At 40.1% G+C, this 24,715-nt stretch overlaps 1 protein-coding gene across 1 annotated transcript in view; it reads right to left on the bottom strand.

Annotated features, from left to right (window-relative positions):
- The window catches only part of trip4 (thyroid hormone receptor interactor 4), a 275,020-nt gene that overhangs the window by 179,570 nt on the left and 70,735 nt on the right, over positions 1-24,715 (bottom strand). The window contains exon 12 of the mRNA XM_020928190.2: positions 970-1,072. Coding sequence (XP_020783849.1) covers positions 970-1,072 — 103 coding nt within the window. The remainder of the gene's footprint in view (positions 1-969; positions 1,073-24,715) is intronic.

Consider the following 24,715-nt stretch of genomic DNA (forward strand, 5'->3'; position numbering starts at 1 on the left):
TCTTGAGAATGCACTTTGGGTCAGATACATAAAATACGGAATAGTTTTGAGATCTTTTGTCTTTTAGTTGATTAATCGATCAGCAGGACATGTCTTTAGTCAACCAAACCTTCCTTAAGTCAACTCAAGGCCTAGTAACCTCATAGACTGTTCTCTGCGCCAACTTTCTTCTAGCTAAACTGAATAAATATAAATCACTGTGCATGTGATTGATCATGATTGATTAGATTGGAAAAGTGTGAGTAATCTGATTCATTTTTTAAAATCTATGACAGCACTAGAAAACACACACTAGAAAACATACATCAAATTCAACTTCATCCCAGAAAATGACCAAACAAAGCTCCTTAACACAAGTCTGAGCAGAGATTCGGATTATAAAGCTGCAGGCAAATTCAAATGTTGTGTAGTTAAATAACACTATGCCGCTCCTTAGGGTGAAGCAAATCAAGCCCCGTTTATCAGGACACAGGAGGCAGCAGTTTAATATCTACTCCTGACGCTCAACATGTGGCGAATAAAACGTGATCCTTTTTAATGAGTCACCAGTGTGCGTGGTAAATGTCAGGGCAGCATTTTCATTCAGTTACTGTTGAACTGAATTCTCATGAATGGGCAGAATTTAATCTTCCCATACAAAAAGAAGGAAGAATGTGATGTCATATCAGAATGTCATACATGATATGTTGTATCAGAACGTGATGTCAAATGCAAATGAGTAGAAAATGCATTTTCATAAATTGTGCTAATAATTATGTCAATGCAAACATTGAAAATACTGCTGTACTACACCATACAGTCTGACAAATAACTGAATGAAATGATGTCAACAAAATCCCATCTATCTTACCTCTTGTAAAAATCTTCAAAGGACTAAAACTCAAACTAAATTTCAATGTGCTGTGAAAAACAGTGGACACAGCGACACAAGAGTGCAGACAGACATGTGTGAAGAGAAGCAGGACTCACAGATCTTGTGCTTTCCTTTCATGGGGAACTTGACGAGCAGCTCCTGAGGGCTGGAGCAGAGGAAGACGAACGGAGAGGCCGACTCCTCACACACATCCGGACACTGCAAACACAAGTGCACAGATAAGCCTTGCACAAACACTACTGACAACAAGAAATGAAAGATCAACAGTGAGAGGGGGATCAATATGCACTGCACATGTTGTTTGGAACTTTTGACTGGTTGAAAAATGAATATTTCTGTTTCCGTTTGGGCCATAGTAAGATTCTAAACTGTGGTAGAAAAGGTCAAATGTAATCATCCAGGACCAGTATTTCAAACATTCTCCACCAGGAGATTCATCCCTAATAACTGAGTTTTACATTTTAATACTACAACTTTTATTCATCTCATTTGCATTTATTCACACACAGAACAAGCCAAGGATCGAATCCAGAACCTCGCTGTGAAGCATGAGTGTGCACCACTCAGCCAGTGTGCAGATGTTACCTGTAAACCTGTCACATGCTCCTCTGGTGAGCATAAATCCTTCAGAGTGAGGAGAGCAGACTGCAGCAGCAGAGATAGTTCATGATGTGGTACAGAGATACTGTCAGACAGGAGCTGCTAATGCTAGCAACTAATGAGCCATTTACTATGCTAATGTGCACTACAGCTCCATCTGATCCGACTCAAACACCGACACCGGACTGACTCAGATGAATGACACGATTTCATTTTATAAAGCTCACACACAGAGCTGCACTAGGGACCAGGACTGGACCTTTATTGGACCATTATTGCTTAAATTTACAAAAAAAAAAAATCATATTAACATGTTTAATCAGATTCACTTAATGCTTCATTTTGTTTCCTGCTTTTGTATATTCATGAAAAATGACCATGTGGGGGCACAGATGACAAAAACATGTTCTGATGGGGAAAACTGTTACAACATAGTCATCTCAAAAAGTCAGTTCTGCATAATAATACCACCTCTTTAATAAATGAGTAGTTTTGATACTAGTTTAGTGTTGATTGATTTAGTTTAGTTTAGTGTTGATTAGTTGGTCTTGGTAAAATGCCCTGGTAGAATGGGTGTTTTGGTTTTGACAGAACATTTATTTTACTGGGAAAAAGCTTCTCGCAGACTTGAGTTCAAACTTTTGGTCAATATACACACACCTAACAAGCCACAAATATTCTGATTGTTTATAAAATCATAAACAATCAGAAAAAGAGTTATCTGATGTAGACATAAAATCTACACAAAATGTACTTGTTTAATCTGGATAATAGATCTGTGTTTTCCCAAAAAACAAAAACCAAAAAGGCAGAGCACAACAACATGTTTGTAGTTCAGAAGTCCTTTGTTCTAAGCATAAAAATAGGTGACTTCATGGTATATCGTCATACTGTGGTCTTTTTGTTGCCTGAACAGCCTGTCTCTTCCACATTCTGTTTGAATCCAGAAGGGACTGGAACAAGACTACAGAGCGAGAAAATCCTCCGTCTTTATCTTGAGACGATCCAACGACGCCCGCTAATTTGTATCACGTGACTCTCAAAAAAACATCTTCTCTTGAAAATTCTCGTATCATTCAGAACAAAACGTGCCTAAAACTGGCAGCACCAGGCCAGGAACATCCATCCATCTATCCATCTCTCTCTCCTGCTCTCTCTAAATCTCTCTACAACTCTCAATCTCTCTACTTCTTTCTCTTGTGCCCTCTCCCTTTCTGTCTCTCGTGCTTTCTTCCATTCTTTCTCTCTAAATCTTTCCTCCTCTCTCTTGCACTCTCTGAATCTCTCTCTAACTCTCTCTACCTCTGTCCTTCCTTCCTGTACTTCTCTCTGTTGCTCTGTCTATCGCTCTTGCACTCTCTCTCTCAACCTATCTCTTTACCTCTCTCTACCCGTCTCTTTTTCCCTGTACCTCTCTTGCACTCTCTGTCTGCCTCTTTCTCTATCTCTTTCTCGCACCCTCTATCGTTACCTCTCTCTTTACCTCTAAATATCGCTCTCTTTTGCTCTCTGTAAATCTCTACCTCTCTCCCTTTCTCTCTTTAAATCTCTTTATGTCTCTCTGTTTCTTTCAATCTCTCTGTCTCTCTTTCTCTTTAAATCTCTCAATGTCTCTTTCTCTTTAAATCTCTCTATGTCTCTTTCTCTTTAAATCTCTCTATGTCTCTCTTTCTCTTTAAATCTCTCTATGTCTCTTTCTCTTTAAATCTCTCTATGTCTCTTTCTCTTTAAATCTCTCTATGTCTCTCTTTCTCTTTAAATCTCTCTATGTCTCTTTCTCTTTAAATCTCTCTATGTCTCTCTTTCTCTTTAAATCTCTCTATGTCTCTCTTTCTCTTTAAATCTCTCTATGTCTCTTTCTCTAAATATTTCTATGTCTCTTTCTTTAAATCTGTCTCTCTCTTTCTTTAAATGTCTGTGTCTCTCTTTTCTTTATCTGTCTTCTTTCTCTTTAAATGTCTGTCTGTCTCTTTCTTTAAATCTGTCTCTCTCTTTCTTTAAATGTCTGTGTCTCTCTTTTTCTTTAAATCTGTCTCTCTTTAAATGTCTGTGTCTCTCTCTTTCTTTAAATCTGTCTCTCTTTCTTTAAATGTCTCTATGTCTCTCTCTTTAAATCTCTCTATGCTCCTCTCTCTCTTTAAATCTCTATGTCTCTCTCTTTCTTTAAATCTCTCCATGTCTCTTTCTTTAAATCTCTCTGTCTCTCTCTTTCTTTAAATCTCTCTATCTCTCTCTTTCTTTAAATCTCTGTCTCTCTCTTTCTTTAAATCTCTCCATGTCTCTTTCTTTAAATCTCTCTGTCTCTCTCTTTCTTTAAATCTCTCCATGTCTCTTTCTTTAAATCTCTCTGTCGCTCTCTTTCTTTAAATCTCTCTGTCGCTCTCTTTCTTTAAATCTCTCTGTCTCTCTCTTTCTTTAAATCTCTCTGTCTCTCTCTTTCTTTCTCTTTAAATCTCTCTATGTCTCTCTCTTGCACTCTCTCTGTCTCTTTAAATATCTCTGTCACGGCCTCTCCCTCTATAACTCTATAACTCTCTCTCAGCTCTCTCTCTCTACCTGTCTCTCTCTCCTCCCTCCCCCTCTCTCCGGAGTGATTGATTGGCCTCAGGTTAGCGGGGGACGGGCTGACGCAGTGACAGAGGAGTCATCTCTCCATCAGCTCGGCTCTGGGTCTATTTCCTCCGGCGCAATCAGATCTCGGCCCGTGATTGCATCTCCCCGGCCAGGAAGCTCCCCTTTAAACCGAGACCCCCCCACACACGGAGAGAGAGACAGAGAGAGAGAGCGAAACAGAGAGGTCAAGAGAGCGAGTGAGAGAAAGAGTGAGAAAGCGAGAGAGGTAATGAGAGAGAGTGAGATTACAAGAGATTATGAGAAAGAGAGAGAGTGAGAGGGCGTGAGAGAGAAAGAGAGTGAGATTAAGAGAATGGGAGACAGACAGAGAGAGACAGACAGAGCGAGAGAGGTCAAAGAGAGAGAGAGTGAGAGAAAGAGGGAGAAAGCGAGAGAGGTACAAGAGAATGAGTGAGAGTGCGAGAGAGATGACGAGAAAGAGCGAGACAGAAAAGAGAGAGCTTGAGAGAAAAAGAGGGGCAAGAGAGAGCGACAGGGAGTGCAAGAGAGTGAGTGCAAGAGCGAAAGAAAGAGTGAGAGAGAGAATGAGAGACAGACAGAGAGAGAGAGAGAGAGAGTGGGAGAGAGAGACAGACAGAGCGAAACAGAGAGGTCGAGAGAGAGAGAGTGAGAGAAAGAGTGAGAAAGCCAGAGAGGTAAAGAGAGAGAGTGAGGGAGTGTGCTAGAGAGATGATGAGAAAGAGTGAGACAGAAAGAGAGAGAACTTGAGAGAAAGAGGGGCAAGAGAGAGAGACAGAGAGAGCAAGAGAGTGAGTGCAAGAGCGAAAGAAAGAGTGAGAGCGAGAGAGAGAGAATGAGAGACAGACAGAGAGAGAGAGAGACAAAGAGAGACAGAGGCAAAAGTGTGGTCAAGAGAGTAACAGAAAGCTCACCCAGAAAGCGCGAAAGGTAATATGAGAGAGGGAGATTGCGAGAGAGATGATGAGAAAGAGTGAGACAGAAAGAGAGAGCGTGAGAGAGAAAGAGTGGTTGAGAGAGAGTGAAAGAGTGAGAAAGAGAGAGAAGTAATGCAAGAGAGAGAGTGAGAGTGCAAGAGAGATGATGGAAAGAGTGAGACAGAGAGAGAGCATGAGAGAGAAGCAGAGGTAGAGAGAGAGAGAATGAAAGAGTGAGAAAGCGAAAGAGGTAAAGTGGGAGAGATGACGAGAAAGAGTGAGACAGAAAGAGAGAGCGTGAGAGAGAAACAGTGGTCGAGAGATAGAGAAAGAGTGAGAAAATAATGCTGGAGAGATGACGAGAGAGAATGAGACAGAAAAGGAGCGCGTAAGAGATAAAGAGAGGTTGAGAAAAAGAGTACAAGAGCGAAACAAAGAGCGAGAGAGCAAGAGAGAAAGAACATGAAAGCGTGAGTAAAAGAAAGACAGAGAGAGAGACAGAGATGTGTGTGAGTGAGAGAGTGAGAGAAAGAGTGAGAAAGCCAGAGAGGTAATGCGAGAGAGATAGAGGGAGAGTGTGACAGAGATGACAGAAAGAAAGAGTGAGACAGAAAGCAAGAGTGTGAGAGAAAGAGATTGAGAAAAAGTGAAAGAGTGAGAAAACAAGAGAGGTAATACCGGACAGATGACAAGAAAGAGTGAGACAAAAAGAGAGAGCGTGAGAGAAAAAAGTGGCAGAGAGAGTGAAAGAGTTAGAAAACAAGACAGGTAATGTGGGAGAGATGACGAGAAAAAGTGAGACAGAAAGCGAGAGTGTGAGAGAAAAAGAGCGAGAGAAAGAGTAATGCAAGAGAGACGACGAGAAAGAGTGAGACAGAAAGGGGGAGCGTGAGAGAGAGGTCGAAAGAGAGTGAAAGAGTGAGAAAACGAGAGAGGTAATGCGAGGCAGATGATGAGAAAAAATTCAGACAGAAAGCGAGAGCGTGAGAGAGAGAGAGAGAAAAAGTGAGAAAACGCGAGAGGTAATGTGACAGAACACGCGAGAGAAATGACAGAAAGAATGAGAGAGAAAGAAAGCGTGAGAGAGAAAAAGTGGCAGAGAGAGCGAAAGAGCGAGAAAGCGAGAGAAGTAACGCGAGAGAGATGACGAAGAAAAATGAGACAGAAAAGGAGCGCGTAAGAGATAAAGAGAGGTTGAGAAAAAGAGTACAAGAGCGAAACAAAGAGCGAGAGAGCAAGAGAGAAAGAACATGAAAGCGTGAGTAAAAGAAAGACAGAGAGAGAGAGAGAGAGAGAGATGTGTGTGAGTGAGCAGAGAGCGGGCAGTGACAGGCTGATAGGGCAGAGTGGTTTGTGTCGCACATCATGGGAGAGGCAGATAGCAGGAGGTGCGGCGGCGGTGACAGCCGCAGGAAATGTACGGTCAGAATAAGTAGGTTGGGCTCAAACAGAACGGGGCCGTTGTCAGATTGAGGCCTGCATCAGTCTGCGGGACAGCCTCCCCTCAGCACTTCCAGCCGTCCTGGGGCAAACACACTGACGGATGCAGGGGAGCTGAAAACGCCTCTCGGGGCCCTGAACGAAACAGATATCTGTACTCAAAAAGAATTAGGACAGAAACAATCACACGCTGGATTTATAAAGGACCAGTCGTGATATTAAACCCCATATATCTTCACTAGAATTTTTGGATAATTTCAGCCCTGGAATTTCAAATTTCTACTCAACTAAAGGTAAAAAGTGGTGTTAATGTGAAAACTACCACCAGTGTTGGGGAGTAACAGATTACATGTACCATAGTTACATAATCAGAGTACAACTTATGAGTAACTGTATTCAGTTACAGTTACTGTTTGAATGAGTGGTAATTAGATTACAGTTACTTGGTTGAAATAAATGGATTACACACAGGTATTTTCCCGTTTTGGACTATATTCCTTTTTTTCCCCTCGGTAATTCCACTCATTGCCGGAAACTAAACCAGGTCTAAACCAGGACTAAACCAGGACTAAAACCAGGTCTAAACCAGGACTAAAACCAAGACTGAACCAGGACTAAAACAAGGCTGAACCAGGACTAAACCAGGACTAAAACCAGGACTAAAACCAGGTCTAAACCAGGACTAAAACCAGGTCTAAACCAGGACTAAAACCAGGTCTAAACCAGGACTAAAACCAGGTCTAAACCAGGACTAAAACCAGGACTAAACCAGGACTAAACCAGGTCTAAACCAGGACTAAACAGGACTAAAACAAGACTGAACCAGGACTAAACCAGGACTAAAACCAGGTCTAAACCAGGACTAAACCAGGACTAAACCAGGTCTAAACCAGGACTAAACCAGGACTAAACCAGGTCTAAACCAGGACTAAACCAGGACTAAACCAGGACTGAACCAGGACTAAACCAGGACTAAAACCAGGTCTAAACCAGGACTAAAACAAGACTGAACCAGGTCTAAACCAGGACTAAACCAGGTCTAAACCAGGACTAAACCAGGACTAAACCAGGACTAAAACTAGGTCTAAACCAGGACTAAAACAAGACTGAACCAGGACTAAACTAGGACTAAAACCAGGTCTAAAGTATGTCTCAAACAGGATTTAACAGCTGTGTGGACCGTGTCTCCTCCTCTTCTATCAATAATATTTTTAATTTGGTTAAGTAAAGACTTGGCTTTTCACGGTCTTTTAGCAGACAGAACTTCTTATGTTACGATATCCTAGTCTTTGCTGCTCAAGTAATCCAAAGTATTCAGATTACATTACTCACCTTGAGTACAGACTACATTTTCCGGTATGTAATCTGTAATCTGTAGGGGAATACATTTTAAAAGTAACCTTCCCAACACTGACTACCACTACATGACATCACAAGGTGGAACAGAGCATTTATAGAGCTTTGGAGATGCAGACAGTGTCATTTGGCAAGACACTTCACCCTGTAACACTCTTGTTACAGTCGGAATATAAATTTAAACCCAAATTTCCACTCCAACTGTATTTTTAATCGTTTGGACCAGAAGATTCGACTACTTACAGGAGCAATGATGTGAATGAGACTCCGACAAAGACTTAACAGTTTTAAATGCCGGCTTGTACTAAAATAGAAAACAAAATGAATTGTAAACAGGATCATCTCTTTTTGGTACCAACACTTCTCAGTAACAACTTTCTTTACAATCACAGTAGTCACAAATTCTTACCTGGGTGCACCCTTTTCAAATTTACATTCAAGTTACTTTAACAAAAATATCTGGTTCAATCCAAACTTGACTGACATTAAATTTATTAAACAAATCAAACAACAAACCCTTTTTATGGAAGAAGGACTCTACCCCACCCCAAGTTCACTTCCTGCTTGTACATGTGTGTATAGTCTGCAAAAGTCCTTATGAATTCCAGGTAAGTTTAACGTCCAATGATCCAGGGGAATGTGTGCAAGGAAGGGGCAGCAAGTGACAAGGTGTGGAAGGGGTATGTTGCTATGGGGTTTACCACACTGCACCGTGCAGTAGATGATCGACCAGTTCATCCAAGGGGGTGGCTCGCCATCAACGACAGGTCTGCCCAGCAAAAGAAAACCCTGACAGATCTCACAGTAGGGAAAAGGCTGAAGCTCAAAATGGCGTCTCTAGCCTCTCTTGTCTGTATTTGTTTTTTTCAGTCTCAGTTTTCTGCCAGTGTCTCATGTGCTCAAATTGGAAGAAAGGTGAAAAACACTTGGTGACTGGTGGCGTTGCGCATGTGGAGTCGTGGGGCGGGACGAGTGCGCAGCTAAAGAACAGCTCGTTGGTTGAGAACTAAATGTCAATCACTTGGAAAAGGTTAACCCTTTAGATGCTGACAATTAGTCTGTTCACAACAGACATGTGTAGCAGTCTGGAACCACTAACAGAATAATGATTTGAGGCTTAAGAGAACATTTCATTAAAGGCACTATTAAATATGGGCTACATGTGTGTTGGGGTGTGCAAAAATACTGATATACCATGATACTAAATTTGGTGATAAAGTATTGTTATTGTGGAATGTTGTGGCGATACACTCAGTATTTTTTCTTTTAGCAAATTTTTTATTTTTATTTTTTATTTTTTTGCACAGCAGTTTCATTGTTGCTTATTTGTGCAATACACTGGACATACAGACATGGACATAATTGTTGGTACCCCTCTTATAATGAAACTGAAATAACTGAAATAACTTGAAACTGAGAAAAGTTATTATAAATACAAATTTCCTGACAAATAACCAATGAAAATCAAACACTGTTTTTGAATTGTTGTTCAACAGAATTATTTAAAAAAAGCAAACTAATGAAACTGGCCTGGACAAAAATGATGGTACCCCTAGAAAAGATTGTAAGTAACTGAACAACAGGGACATGTTAAACTTCAGTGTGTCTCTAATCTGCATCACAGGTTCTTCAGACTTGTCCTCAGTCAGTCTGTCTGTTTAAAGGGCGACATGTGTCATTGTGCTGTTTGGAGACATGATGGACACAACACTGAACATGGACCAGAGAAAGAGAAGAAGAGAACTGTGTCAGAGGACGAGAAAGAAAATGATAGACAAGCAGGTTAAAGATAAAGGCCATAAGACTGTCTCCAAGTAGTTTGATGTTCCTGTGATTACAGTTACACATGTTCTTCAGAAGTTTAAGGTTTACAGGACTGAAGACAACCTCCCTGGACACGGCTGCAACAGGAAAACTGATGACAAATACAAGAGATGGATCATACGAATGGAACCAAAGAGTCTAGAACAACCTCCAAACAAATTAAATGTGAACTCGAAGGGCAAAAACCATAGATCCATGATGTAAACGGAGCACCACTTCCTCTTCTGTGTAGCTGTCATCAGACTCAGCATCAGTTCCAGTTAGAATTATTTGGGCCTTTCTGAATCCCGACAGGATGGTTTCGATTGTCATTGAAGTTCAGGCTTTGTCGATTCATCCAGTGATTTCCAGGAAAGTTTCATGGTGCACCTGCCCGGTTGCTGCTCGATTACCACTTTTGGCTGCATATTTCACTATTTGCGGCAAGACAGCGACTTTTTCTACAGGAGGCATGTGCAGTAGAGTGTGAAGTGACAGTGGTACAGGAGTAAAAGTAGTACTAGATCCTAACACACAAGACTAGAGCGCCCTCTCATGGCTGTCAGTCTGAAAATTTTAATACATACAAGTCGCACCAGAGTATAAGTCGCAGGAAACACCCAAACCATGAAAAAAAGTGCAATTTATAATCTGAAGTACATCAGTGTCAGATCGCACCATCCATCACTGTTTGAGCCAAAGTGGACTTCATGTGAGGACAACACTGCTGAGAGCAAATCAAAAAAAAGTGAGACTTGAATTTGTCACAGTGCATATGGACTATCCTTTGGACAGATGAGGCAAAACTGGGTCCAGTCAAGTGGTAACGGAGGGAAACAGGCAGATTTTTTACATTCAAATAACTCTTATTCAGAAACTAGAGGGACTATTGAAATAAGTAAAGTATCAGAATGTAGGAAAGAGTTACACTCCAACAGGGTCAAGTTTAACCTGTGATATTCTTTCAAGTTGTTGACAAAAAATTTTAAAACTCATGTTGGTAATGGAGGGAATGAAATATGCAGCACTTTTTGGGCAATAAATCCAAACAGTGATAACTCTTGGTTCTCACTTCCATATCCTTAACAAACTGGTTTGAATATTTGCTTCATATAGTTTTCTACCATATGGTACAAGATTAGGTTGAAAAACCTCTTAGTTTTTGACTAATGAGATTTTTTTTATTAAGAAAGGTCAGTCCTTCCAAGAAATTTTTTATCATTTTAAATATATATATAAAAAAATAAAAAATCGTGTACCTTCATCAACAGTTCAAAGATGGAATAACACAAGATATGGTGAAATACATCCATTTATTTACATGATTTGCAGGTCTTTGAAATTTGGGAAATAATTTTTGTTCCATGTTTCATACATGGTCTGTTTAAAACGTATGGAACTTTAAAACCAAAAATGATACAAAAAAAGGTCAACAGTTTGATAAACTAGAGTACATATGTATCTGTTGAATACATTTTTATATCAGATGCATTAAGTTGAATTTTTGGCCTTGCTCTATACTTCTGCTTGACCAGGCCCAACTAGAGCTCTCTGGCAAGACACATCAGCTCTGTGTTCACAGATGCAAAAATGAAGCACAGCAAGAAAAGATCACTGTCCCTACTGTGAAGCACGGAGGAGGCTTGGTTTTGTTTTGGGTCTGTTTTGCTGCATCTGGCACAGATCTGTGCAAGATACAAGGGAATCTCAAAACTATCAAGGTATTTTGGAATGAAATGTGTTACCTAGTGTTAGAAAGCTTGGTCATAGGTCATGGGTCTTCCAACAGGACAATGTCATTATTTAGTTTTTTCTAATAATTCTCTTAAACCACAGGTGAAAAGCAATGTTTGATTTTTGTTGGACAATTTTCAATATTTTTTTTATTTATTATTGCTTTTCTCAATTTCAAGTTATTTCAGTGCTTATTGCTGATTTTTCTTTCATTGCCAGAGGGGTACCAACATGTTTATCCACGACTTTATTTTCTGATTTGAAGACTTAAACACTAGTAACATATTTTTTGGACTATAAGTCATACTTTTTTTCATGGTTTGGGTGTTTCCTGTGACTTATACTCCTGTCTGACTTCTATGTTAAAATTTTCAGACTGACAGCAGCGAGAGCCAAATAATCTCTCTCTACATCTCTCTACCTTCCTCTCTTTCTCTCTCTTTAAATCTCCATCTCTCTCTCTCTTTTGAAATTTGTCTACTTCTCTCTCTTTAAGTCTCTACTTTCTCTCTCTAAATTTCTCTACCTCTCCCTTTCTCTTTTTAAATTGGTCTACTTCTATCTCTTTAATACACTCTCTCGTCTCTTTCTCTCTTTAAATCTATCTACTTCTCTCTTTAAATCTCTCTTCCTCACTGTTTTTCTCTTTAAATCTATTTAAATCTCTCTTTCTCTCTCTTTCTTGCTTAGCAGTGACAGGTAAGGCCACGAAACCGGCTTAGACAAACCTGCAATGTGACCTGTATGTAAAAGAGAGTCAAATAAAAGCACCCGGGCACTCTGCGGTCGTGCAAATGTTATTTTAAAGACTTTTACTTTACATAGACAGACTAATCAATCAGTCTCTCCAACCTTACGCCTGTCAGAAATTTGTTATTATAATTTTTTTCTGTTTTTCTATGTCACTTGTTGCTGAAATGTAAAAAACTAAGTGAAGTTGCTTTTGAAAAATATCTCTTTATATCACAAACACAACAACCCTCAATGCACAATAAAGTAATCTAAAAAGGCCGGTAATAAATACAAAAAAACACAATTCAACTTTTTAATACGTAGTACTAGTATCTCAATTCACCTCAATATTTGTGCATCCATGAACAGCATCGCAAACTTCTCACCACCACACTCTTTATACACTTTTCTCACACAGGACAGTTACAATCCTTTTTACATCCTTCTTAAAACTTATTGCTGCTGTCGCCCTTTGTTATTTTTCTCCTTCTTTATGTAACGAACCAAAAATTCATTTATTTCTTAATGGAGCCTACAGCGCAGAGACCCGCACAGGTCCATTTTTGGAGACTCGCACCTGCGCAGTACAACACAGCACCCGCTTGCATCTGCCCGCACAAGCCCGTTAACCTGAGATTATATCAAACTTTTGCGCTGCATACGCCACAGACTGAACCAAGACTAAACCAGGACTAACCCAGGACTGATTCCAGGACCGAAGAGGAGGACTAAACAAGGACTAAACCAGAACTGAAACATGACTCACTGTCAGAACGGGCTCGAAGATGACCACAGGAGAAAGAACCGGTTCAGATCCACACCTCACGAAGGTAAGCACGGCCGTAGCCCGATTGCGCTTTAAGTCCTGGTTTCAGCAACTATTTGCGGGTACCCGACCTGGTGCAAAAATCCGCTACAGCGCGGAACTTGTACCTTCCTTCAGTGTGTCCAGAAGGCCAACTTTTTGTGCGATGGTTTGTATCTTTGTCTGCCTTTTGGGTGCGACCGCAGGAGCCTTTGTTGGTGCAAAATGTTTCACCGACATTATGGGTTTTATCGGGGAGAAAACTTGCAAACATACAACACTTCAGAATCACACTGCTAGAAATCCAACATTTATTTAAATTTGGCTGAACGCATTCTGTACTGTACTGTGTAGGAGACAGGAGTTCCTTAGCCAATCAGGACCCAGCGGGAGGAAGGCAATACACGTTCATACACTGTAAAAAAAAGGCATGCAAACTTGCACAAAAAAAAAAATCTGCGAAACAGCGAGCCCACATAAGGTGAACCGCGATACAGTGAAGGACGACTGTATATGAATGGACAATGTGCCAAACAAAGAATCCGTCCTTCATGTTTGTGGCATCGTTTTATCAGCTGCAGGGTTCAAACTGTGAGAAAAAAGTAGCGTCTTATAATCCGGAATTTACGTTAATACCACTGTGGAACACTTCAGACAAAGTGTTAAAATCTCCAAGGACAAAAATCAGGAGTCAATTCTGCGTAATACAGGACTTTTAAACATTTATTCAACACAGACGCTAATTTCATTGTTTCAAATCCATAACCACACTCACACATGCCACCGGTGCCACTCACTTGTCGTCGTGTTCATAATGGATGCCCAGTTGTCAGAAGCAGTTAGGCTCTGGAGTTTGACAGGGACCGTTTTCGCCAACCAAAGCTCCACATTCAACCCAAGATGAATTATGGAACTGATTTAATTGCTCGTAGAGTCTGATTTTAATGAGGACAATTGTAATTTTTGTTAGAAAGATGTCACGACCTTAATTAAACGACGTAGCGGCCGATAATGGAGGTGGGGTCATCGCACATCGCACATGGTCACTGGTCAGTTATGAGGCCTGGTAAAGAGTTATTTGGATGAAGTGGGTGGGAGGGTGGAACGATTTTGGAAAACAATTGAATTTAGATTTAAAAATGAAAATGGATTTAGATCAAGGAGCACTAAAGGTCCGATATTACACAAAACTAACTCTTGTGAGCTGTAAAGGTGCATTGTGTCACCTCTACCTGCTTGTCTTCATTATATTTAAATATGTTTTTGCTTTTCCTGAATGTTCCACAGCGTTCGACTTTTCTATCTCCATGGAGACCACAATGCCACCAAGTTATGGGTAAGATCTGTGAAGATGCGAGCCCACACTTTTTCAATGTATTTTTGAGCAATAAAACATATGCAACTGAATAAATATTTGATAGATAAGTTAATGTCATAGTGTGGAACATTCCTGACAACCCTAATCCAAGCACAGTAATAACATGCAGTTGTGTAACCGCAATCAGAAAAGTTCCGCAGTGCACCTTTAAGCCAGGTTAGAATGTTGTTGCCTCGTAAGAAACAAATCTGGAGTTGTGTTTTGTTTCTTTCACACGTTTGAGTAACCCTTTATTAATAGTCCGTCTACATCTCCAAAGCTCACAATGCTCTGCTCCACCTCATGATGTCATGAAGTGGTAGTTTTCAAGTTAACAGCTACCCTTTACCTTTTATTTAATAGAAATCGGCAATTCCAGGGCTGAAATGATCCAAATGATTCAAGTGAAGGTGTACAGAGTTTAAAAACACATTGGAGCAGTGTCTGCATCACCACATGACATCACAAGGTGGAACAGTGTTTTTTGTTTGAGGAAAGAACTTAAGTAAAATCTGCAGTTTGTGTGTTAAACATGTGTGAATGAAACAAAACACAACTCCAGGTCTGTTTGTGATGAGGAAACAACAGTATAACAAAGATCAGAAAACAGCCTAATACGTGCCGTTTAACATTTGAGAGTGCGTTTGTAGTCAGGACATTTTTGTTTGTAGAGGATATTATTAACTAATAACAATAAACCGTTTTAGCCAGTGTGATTACATGAATTGGAATTCTTATTTCAGTTTGATTGAGAATCAATCAATCAAGATGGAGATAAACAACATCTAATTCATTCTTTAATTGGATCAAAACTGTCATTCGATTGACATTTAATTGTGATTAATCTCATGAATGTCACAGTTAACTTGTGACTAATCGCAAATTAATTGCACATGTTTGTCCTTTGAATAATCATTTTAATACTCTTATCAACAGAGAAAAGTGGATAGGTTTTGTGGAAATGTTTTTTGTTTGTTTTTATTGTAACTGTGTTTGTGACCGTGTTTGTCTGCTGTACTAAGGCCGATGACGTCATCAAACGTCATTGTTTGTTTACATGTCAGGGAGCAGAGCTAACTCTTTTAGCGGAGAAAATCTGGCAGAAAAATCTATTAGACAGTGAGACGGATATGAGTCCTGCTGGGATACATGTTCCGTCGTGAGTTTATGGATATAAAAACAGTGCAGAGCAGTGAAAGGTTGTATGGAGGATTTTTTTTGTTTCAAATTGTCAATGATAGCATTATAAAGGTGCAGTCGCCTTGTAATTATGATGACCAAAAAAAAGAGAATAAAAATTCATCAACTCTGGACGTGGTGGGGCTAAACATTTGCCAATAGATAACGACACTGCCTCGTTATCTGTTAGCTGACAGGCTGTCAATCAAACTCCCTACGTTTCTAGCGTAACTGACTTGCCTGCGCGCCGCCGGTACGTGGTTTACGTACGCCTGTCACGCAGTCCACAGACGCAAGACGCACAGACGCTGTTTACTCCACCAACGCAACAGTTCTTAGCGGCTTTTTTTGACCTATATCTTCCTCGCAGTTCGCACAAAGTTTGTTGCAATGGCGACAAGAATCCAGGAGCAGTTCGCCACAAAAGAAAGTCCGTTTTTGAGGTCGCTGAAAGAAGAAGACAAGGGGAAAAGCAGCGAAGCCAAACTAAGGTGATTCTTGGAGATTCATTCCAGCGATGGCGCAACTGAAGCAGACGCAGGGTCTAAAGACTGACGCACTGGTCCACAAATTACTCCTGGACAGGTCACTTCTGCTTATTATGAAAACGTACTTTATTTCCAAGAGCTAGACAAACGTTTTTCAGGACACGAAAGCGATATCCTATGTCTGAAAACGTAATTTTCAAGGCAAAGAAAGAGTCCGCTTGCTGCTGCGTGTTGTAGCTAGTTCATTCGCACTGAATCTCTGCGCACCCTTCTCTGCTCCCCTTTCCTGCTCCTGTCCCCGCTGCCCGATCCGCTCTTCCCGCTGCTCCTCACTTCTCCGGGCACGGAATCTCCGCGCACCGCTCCCCTCTCCTCTCTCCTCTCCCTCTCCCTGCTCCCTGCTCCGCTCTTCTCCCTGCTCCTCACTTCTCGTCCGCGCACGAAATGTCCGCACACCCGCTCCCCCCGCTCCTCACTTCTCCGTCTTGCCTAACCAACACTGTAGTTAGTTGTTTACAAGTCATGTGCAGCACACCGGCTGTAAACAAACCTGTTTCTGGCGTAAGGAGGAGGAGGGAGGAGGCGTTTCTACGTAGGGAGCTGTAGGGGAGGGGGGGTGGTTTCACGCATGCGCAACATTTGAAAAAGGACAAACAGTCGCTGGATTTCTCATTCCTTGGAAAATCCTCTATACAACCTTGAAGACAGCCAGAAGAGAGCCTACAAAACTGTCACAGTCCTTACTGAAGGTCAGCACGGATTCAACATGTGTTTTGGAGCAGACTTTATTTTGTGTTTTCCTCGTATGAGTGACACACTTGACACTTTCGTACAAATAGTTTTGCTTCCTGTTTACAGCCGGATCCTGTAGTTTTTCTAACGTTACAGCAGTGGCCACAGCTCAAGAAAAAAATAGGTCGTTATAAAAAAATAATAATAATAATAAAGTCGTTAAAATTGTGATATTTTTGACAGCACTAATCAAAACATAAAAAACATCACTTTGTCGGTGACTGATCCAGACCAAGTGGGGGGGCTTCCTGTGGGGAGAGGGTCTCATCTGAGGACTCTGGTTTCTCCCATCAACACAAAACAACCACAACAGGGCAAATCCTCCAGCTAAGGTAGTCCTAACCAAGACTAGCTCAAAAACTGAAGATCTGCCCCCGGGAGAAGAACTGTGACTTTAAATTACCCATGTTACTCTATTTCTTGATCTGTGTTATAATAGTTTCCTCATCACAAACAGACCTGGAGTTGTGTTTTGTTTCATTCACACACACAACCCTGTATATTTAGGCTTTTTTTTGCAAACTGAAACACTCCATAGTTCTCCACTGTATTTTTAAACTCCATCCACCTTCATTAGAATCATTTGGAAAATTTTTAGTCCTGGAATTTCTAATCTCTAAACAAAAGGATAATGTAGCTGTTAACTTGAAACCTACCACTACATGACATCATAAGGTGGAATTTGTATTTGGAGATGTAGTCACACCAATAAAGCAGAAACAAAACACAACTCTGGGTATGTTTTTGAGGAGGTAACAACATCATAAGCTCACAAGAGTAAATTCCGAGGAATATAGGTCCTTTAAATGTTTATTATGATGGGCCCCCGGGAGCAGAACCTGACCTGAACCTTTGCTCCTGACCGGTTTGCTCCTAACACGGGTTGAAGGATGGGTCAAATGCAGAGAACAAATTCCCTCGAGACTTTCATGTGTGCGTCCATGTGGAAGACTGCTGAAAAATACTTTGAAGATAATGTAACCAAGCAGGAACATGTAAAACAGTCATGATGCTATGAGCTAATGAGTCTATCAGGAACGCTAATGTTATGCAAAAACAGAATGTACTGACCCCAAAGGCAGAGCAGTAAAAGTGAATTCCTTATGGACGCATACAGCTCACATACACACTCACACCATGCTTCCCTGTGCCTTGTTAAACACACACTTTGTCTTCAGTGATTCTAATCAACAGATGAGATTAGAGAAGGAGCTGGATGATCTGGCCGGAGGGACAGAGTGCTGAGAGGGTACGAATGCCAAAACTAGACTCTTGTTCACATTTTTATAGAGTGCTTTTCCACTTTCAAAACCCTCAATGGAGCCACTCACCCATTCCACTCCAATCCAACTTTATTTACATTAGGCCGGGAGCCAGGTCCACTCCTCAGGATGTTTTTTGCTACCTTTTTTCACTGTAATTTCCTCTTATCTTATATCTTGGGCCATCGCGAGTTGATAGGGACCAACCCCAACTTAGCCAGGAAAAGCTATTTGCGAAAATTATGTAACTGTAAATATTAAGGTACTGCATCTGCATAAATGCTCAAATAACCCTAAAATTTAGCATGGTGTATCCTGACACACAGTGGAAGCTAGCAGAAAAATATTCTGGGGCTTGTTACCTTTCTACTGTCAAATATCACCCTCAACATCCCCCAAAAGACAAAAAAAAAAAAGTCTGTCTGCCTGACAAATTGTCATCAAAAGTGATCATTTTCAAGCATTTTATTACATATATCACTACCTCAAATGTACATGAAAAACTCCCCAAGTTTATAAGATTCAATTTAAGCCCAAGATGATCTTTGTGTCTAGAGGGAAACAGCTGCTATGACCAAAGTTCTTCACTGTACCTCAAATCGACAGAAAGCAGAACTTTCAGGCATTACCATTTCATATGGGATTAAGTATGATTTTTTTTCATAAAAACAATATTTGAAAAGAGTTGACTTATGTACTGCTGTACTATATGAAGTGAATTACATTAAAAGTGAATCATACTAAAGATTAAGATGATCTGGCCTGAGAGGGTACGATCCATGCTGTGAATGCCAAAACTAGGCTCTTGGTCACATTTTTAGTGCTTCTCCACTTTCAAAGCCCACAGGAACCACTCACTCATTTCACTCCACTCCAATTCAAATTTATTTGTATAGCACATTTTACCAACACAAAGTCCCCAATGTGTTGCACAGAGTAGCACAATATAAATTAACACGCTAAATAAAATAGTAGGGATGTAACAATAAACGAAGTATCGTGACATTGTATTGTCAAAAGTCTCATAATAATATTGTGGACCATCACAATATATCGAATTACAAGTTTCTTTGCTTAAATGCATGAACGACTGAGAGATTACAAAGATACATGACCAAATGGTAATATAAAATAAATTTTAATAAAATTATCATCACAGTATCGGTATCGAGCATCGACTCTCCTCCTTAGTATCGAAATTGACTTGTCGATAATTTTGTATATTTATGGAGAATGGTCGTATTGTAGGCAGAGTTTTGGATTGGATTGCTAACTGTAAGGAAGTCTCGAATACGGCCCGGGAGAGATCACTTGATTACTCAAACATGCATGGGTGACATACTACGGTAGCTCATTACAAATAATTAGAATATCATTAAAAAGGTTTTGAATTAACATCATGATATTGGACTCGGTATCGAGCATCGAGTCCATTGCTTAGTAGTAAATTGAGTTTGAAATGTTATCGCCATGACAACACCACACCGTGCCGGTCTGACGCTGCTGGCCTTTCCTCCTGCATTAGCTGATTAACATTTAAAGTCATTGAATGCACCTCAGCCTCCTCCACATAATTGTTTCCATCCTGTGCGAATCAAAAGGCCTGAATCACAGCGTTGCGGTCACACTCAGGTTTACCCAGGCCTTCCATATTCATCAGGTCTAACGCAGCTGGGAGAGCGCGCCGACAATGAGGTTAAACAACTACTGCTCAAGGAAACATTAAGACAGACAGACTGTGCTTTCTGGACTCTTTTGGGAGACTTCTGAAACAACTTTGTGATGTTTTTTCACGCGATTTCTAACTCAAAACAAATGTAGACAATTATTAGGTGAGCTGGCAACAGAAAGACTAACACATAATGTTGAAAAGACGGAAAGTAGCTCATCTAATTATCATGATGCTAACAGATAAGTTAGGGGTGGGCGATATCTCGATATTTTAAATATATTGAGATATTTTTAAAACTCGATACAGATTCTGACATATCGTAAATATCGATATAATGCTTATATTCAATTCTGATTTTGCCGCTTCGCTTGTTTGCCTTCGCTGTGGCCCCGCCTCCCTGATTTTGCTGCTTGTGTCTCACTCTTCACTGATGCTGTGAAAAGTCAAAAAGTTGGTGCCAGTGAAAAACATCTAGCACCACGAACCTTTTCCACCATTTACATACAAGATCATCAGCAGCACATCTTCTGTCACAGAGAGAACACTCATATTCCACTGAGTCGTGTCGTTTAGTCCGAAAGAAGTTGAACTGCGTGAGCGCACAAAGAGTGAGTTCTTTATGCAAATAAACCGTGTGGTTTTAAGTTTCATTTCTGTAAAACGTAAACACGTGGCAAAATTGCATAAACACATGATAATGTCAAACGGGCTGATGTGGCTCTAGAGTCTTTATGCTTTAAATGTTATAAAGTTTAATAATATAAAGTTTATCTATGTAGAAGATTTTAATCAATAATCTGTTGCAGTGTAACTTGTACAATTGTGTTTGGAATCGTTTTGTTTGATCTGCAGTGAATTGTGGGAAACCTCAGAGCTCCTTACACTGGTGAGGAACATGGATCTGTTAAAATAATGAACCTCCTGAGCTTCTTCTGCTGAAGGAGCTCATGTTCTGGTTATGGTTTGGATAACAGAGTTAATGCACTTGAGTTGTGTTGTTGTATTTATGAATGAAAAGAAGGCAATGTGTATTATTTATTTTATTTTACAGTTAAATTATTATTTATGTAATCAAGGATTTTTTTGTAATCTTAAATGTGGCAGAAACACTTTGTTCCTACATGAACTATCGACCTCTTGCACTTCAATAAAAAGACACTGTGGAATTTGGGATATTTGCTTTTGCAGTTTTCAGTTTTAGGGATTATATTTCCTGTACAGATATCGAGATATATATCGAGATATAGCAAAATATATCGAGATATATTGTTTGCTCCATATCGCCCAGTCCTAAGATAAGTGCTTTGTTATTGTAGGCTAACGTGTTAGATGTGTGTAGAGATCCTTCAGTCATCCAGGTAGAATCCATGGCAAAGGAGAAATTCAGTTTGTCAACTGGATAAACGTTTTGATGTTGTTTCGCAGCTCATGCAAGCTGCTTCTTCAGTCATTTTCAGACAACATAAACCTACAAACACTTTAAGACAGAAACTGGTCCACCCAAAAGACAAAACATCGAGCCACAAACAAAGCAATGTGGTCTACTTAAATCAGTGTTGTGAAGACTGCAGGGAGCGCGACACTGGAAAAACAATGTTTCTGCTGATGTTATAGTTCATAAAATCAAGATCAAACATAGAAAAATAAAAATACAAAGAGAATGTTTTAACAATATGATAAAAACCCTGTATGATCCATAATCACTTGACTCCCCCTTCAGAGCGACAACACAATCATCGTGCATCCTGCTAATGAAAACTACTGCACATCGCATCAGGTTTGTCAAGTTGTAGTGTATTATTTTGTATCATGTTTTTGTATTTTTATGGACGTAAGAAGGTTTTGAATATGGCCCAGGAGAGATCAGTAAATTACTCAAACGTGCCTGGGTGAAATAGCTCTTCAGGCATGTTTTGGATGAGAGAACACCGTTACAATGGTAGACAGCTCAAAAACAAAACAAATAAAATTGATTTTGATTTTTTTGAAGTGAGAAAATTTTTTATACATTTTTGTCTCTTTTGGGATGAGATATTCACAGATACTTGAGAGGAAATGCAGGCTGCTGAAGGGAAGCCATAAATCAGTCATAGAAAGACATCTGAGGTCAGGATCTACTACAGTCGTTTTAGTTTCTGTCTGAAAATCAAGAAGTATTTTTGTAAGGAAATCTGCCAACTGCACTAGACTCCTGTCAAATGTTGTTCATGAGGACTTAGCCAAAGCATTAGCATGCATGTTTTAGGTCCACCCACGGGACAGAGTTCACGCAGGCTTCAGCAAATCAAATGTAATGCTGTTTAATGCCTTTTTAACAACGTCAAAACAGAACTATGCAGATGTGGTATAAACAACGTCATTATCAAGTTACACGAAATAAAAAGAAAACATTTTCAGGAGAGCGGTTTGGCAGCAGAAATGCTTAGAACGATCCTGAAAATGATTTATGGTTTTAAAAATTGTCCAAGAGAACTCCAGAGTTTTGCTAGTGACGTAACAATGCTGGGAAATTATAAATCAAAGGTTTGGTGAATTCTCAGAGGGGCAGGATTTGTGGAACAAGATTAAAAAAACAAGCGTGAATGAAGCTTAATACAATATCCCTCTCTCTGATGAGGTTAAAAGCTCCAAAAGATTGCAAAATAAGTGTCTTTATAGAGAGGAATTTATGCAAAAATCAATATTCTTAAGCTTTCTACCATGTTACAATGTTATTCCCTCATCAAAAACACATCTGAAGTGATTTTATGTCTAATAATTGGTTAGTTTTTGAACTGTCCTTACACTTAGTCCAATGAGATTCATTTGGTCTTCCGATACTTTATGTTATTAGGTTCTTTTTCTTCTTGATGTTGCTGTTATGTGTCTCATCAGCTGATTTAAAACAGATTTTGGCGCTGTTTTCCTACCGATGGAGGCAGGACGACAGCGCCATCTGCAGTCCGACTTCCTCAGGACAGTATCCCAGGTGTGTGAGAGTAAAAAAGCCCCCTCGTCCAGGTTTATAGCTGACGAGACACGTCACAGCAACATCACGTGACCACTCTGAGAAAGAGCGCTAGTGAGCAAGTATGAAACAAAACTCTAGGTCTGTAAAAAGAACCTATTAACATGTCCTTACACTTGAGTTGTGAGATTCTGTACAAGGCTCCGCCCACAAGCCTACATCACCCGTGCTCCCACATAGGGGTGGACGATATCTCGATATTTTAAATATATCGAGATATTTTTAAAACTCGATACGGATTCTGACATATTGTATATATGCTTATATTCAATTCTGATTTCGCCGCTTCGCTCGCTTGCCTTCTCTGTGGCCCCGCCTCCCTGATTTTTCTCGCTTGTGTGTCACTCCTCACTACCGCTGTGAATGCCGAAAGTTGGTGCCAGTGAAAAGCTTCTAGCACCACAAACCTTTTCCACCATTTACAGACAAAACCATCAGCAGCACATCCTCTGTCACAGAGAGAACACTCATATTCCACTGAGTCATGTCCTTTAGTCCGAAAGAAACTTAACCGCATCAGTTGCGCAAGGAGTGCGCTGTTTATGCACATTAGCCATGCTCTTTTAAGTTTTGTTTCTGTAAAACGTAAACACGTGTGCACAAAACTGCATTAAACACATTATTATCTCAAACGGGCCGATGTGGCTCTAGAGTCATTATGCTTTATATGCTGTAAATTTTAGTAATGTAAAGTTTATTTATGGAGAAGATTTTAATCAATAATCTGCTGCAGTGTAACTTGTACAATAGTGTTTGGAAACGTTGGGTTTGATCTGCAGTGGATTGTGGGAAACCTCAGAGCTCCTTATGCTGGTGAGGAACATGGATCTGTTAAAATAAGGAACTTCCCGAACTTCCTCTGCTGAAGGAGCTCACGGTTCTGGTTATGGTTTGGATAACAGAATTAATGCGAAGATGAGCTTGAGTTGAGCTGTTTTATTTATGAATGAAAAGAAGGAAATGTGTATTATTTCTTTAATTTTACAGTTAAATTATTATTTATGTAATTAGGGATTTTTTGGTAATTGTAAATGTGGCAGAAGCACTTTGTTCCTACATGAACTGGCGACCTCTTGCACTTTAATAAAACAAAAGACCTTGTGGAATTTGACAGATTTGTTGTTGCAGTTTGCAGTTTTAGGGGGTTATTTTTTCATGTACAGATATTGAGATCGTGTATCGAGATATAGCAAAATATATAGACATATATTTTTTGCTCCATATCGCCCAGCCCTACTCCCACATGACGACTCTCTAAAAATATACAAAAGCATGATACAGAACTGTACATAACAACTTGACAAAGACGATACGATGTGCAGTAGTTTCATTAACGGGACGCATGCCGATTATGCAGTGATGGCGCTCTGAAGGGGGAGCGACTGGAACACAGAGAGCAAAGGGATGGGAGACTCTGAGTGTCGAAAACAAAAGTGAAACTTATTAAACATGTTCATATGTTGTTTTCAGCAAAATAGCATTTTCAAAACAATAAAAAATAACACGGTGACCTAAATATGTTATGTGTTAGCAGTTAATAGCCCATAAAAGGTGTAAGAAAAGCTGTAATGCGTGTGGCTGTGGGTTTTAGTCACACGTCTGAGTGCACCCGGAGCTGTCAGGACTGGTCACAAACACTGTGGCTCTCTCTGGATCAGCAGCAGATATTTTTAGCAGCTAGCTTTGTCCTCTCCACTCTGAATGAACCCTCCAATCCACTCGAGCCTGTCCACAGATGTCACTGACAGCCTCCGTGTGCTGACTCAGGCCTCATGGTGCTACTGTCAGGCACGCAGCAAAAGAGGACAGCACAAATACACCCACATGACATTTAAGAGAGTTCAATAGGGTGGGTGCTATAGTTTGATGATGGCACAGTTTCAAATGGACAGCAGGGGCCATTTACTCTATGGGTGATTCAAGAGTCTGAAATGTGAGGTTGAAAATGGCACCACATTTTGACACTAAGAAAAAAGGTTCACATCAAGTTCTACTGGGTTGAAAGGAATCTGTTCATCTCTATGCCAGGTTTTGTGGATCGGCTCAGTAAATGAACAGATATATAGAATAGTCATTTTTAGATTACAGAAACAAATAGTTGTTTA

The sequence above is a fragment of the Boleophthalmus pectinirostris genome, unplaced genomic scaffold (genome assembly GCF_026225935.1).
Source record: "Boleophthalmus pectinirostris isolate CB_2022bp ecotype Guang Dong unplaced genomic scaffold, ASM2622593v1 HiC_scaffold_19, whole genome shotgun sequence".
Classification (NCBI taxonomy): domain Eukaryota; kingdom Metazoa; phylum Chordata; class Actinopteri; order Gobiiformes; family Gobiidae; genus Boleophthalmus; species Boleophthalmus pectinirostris.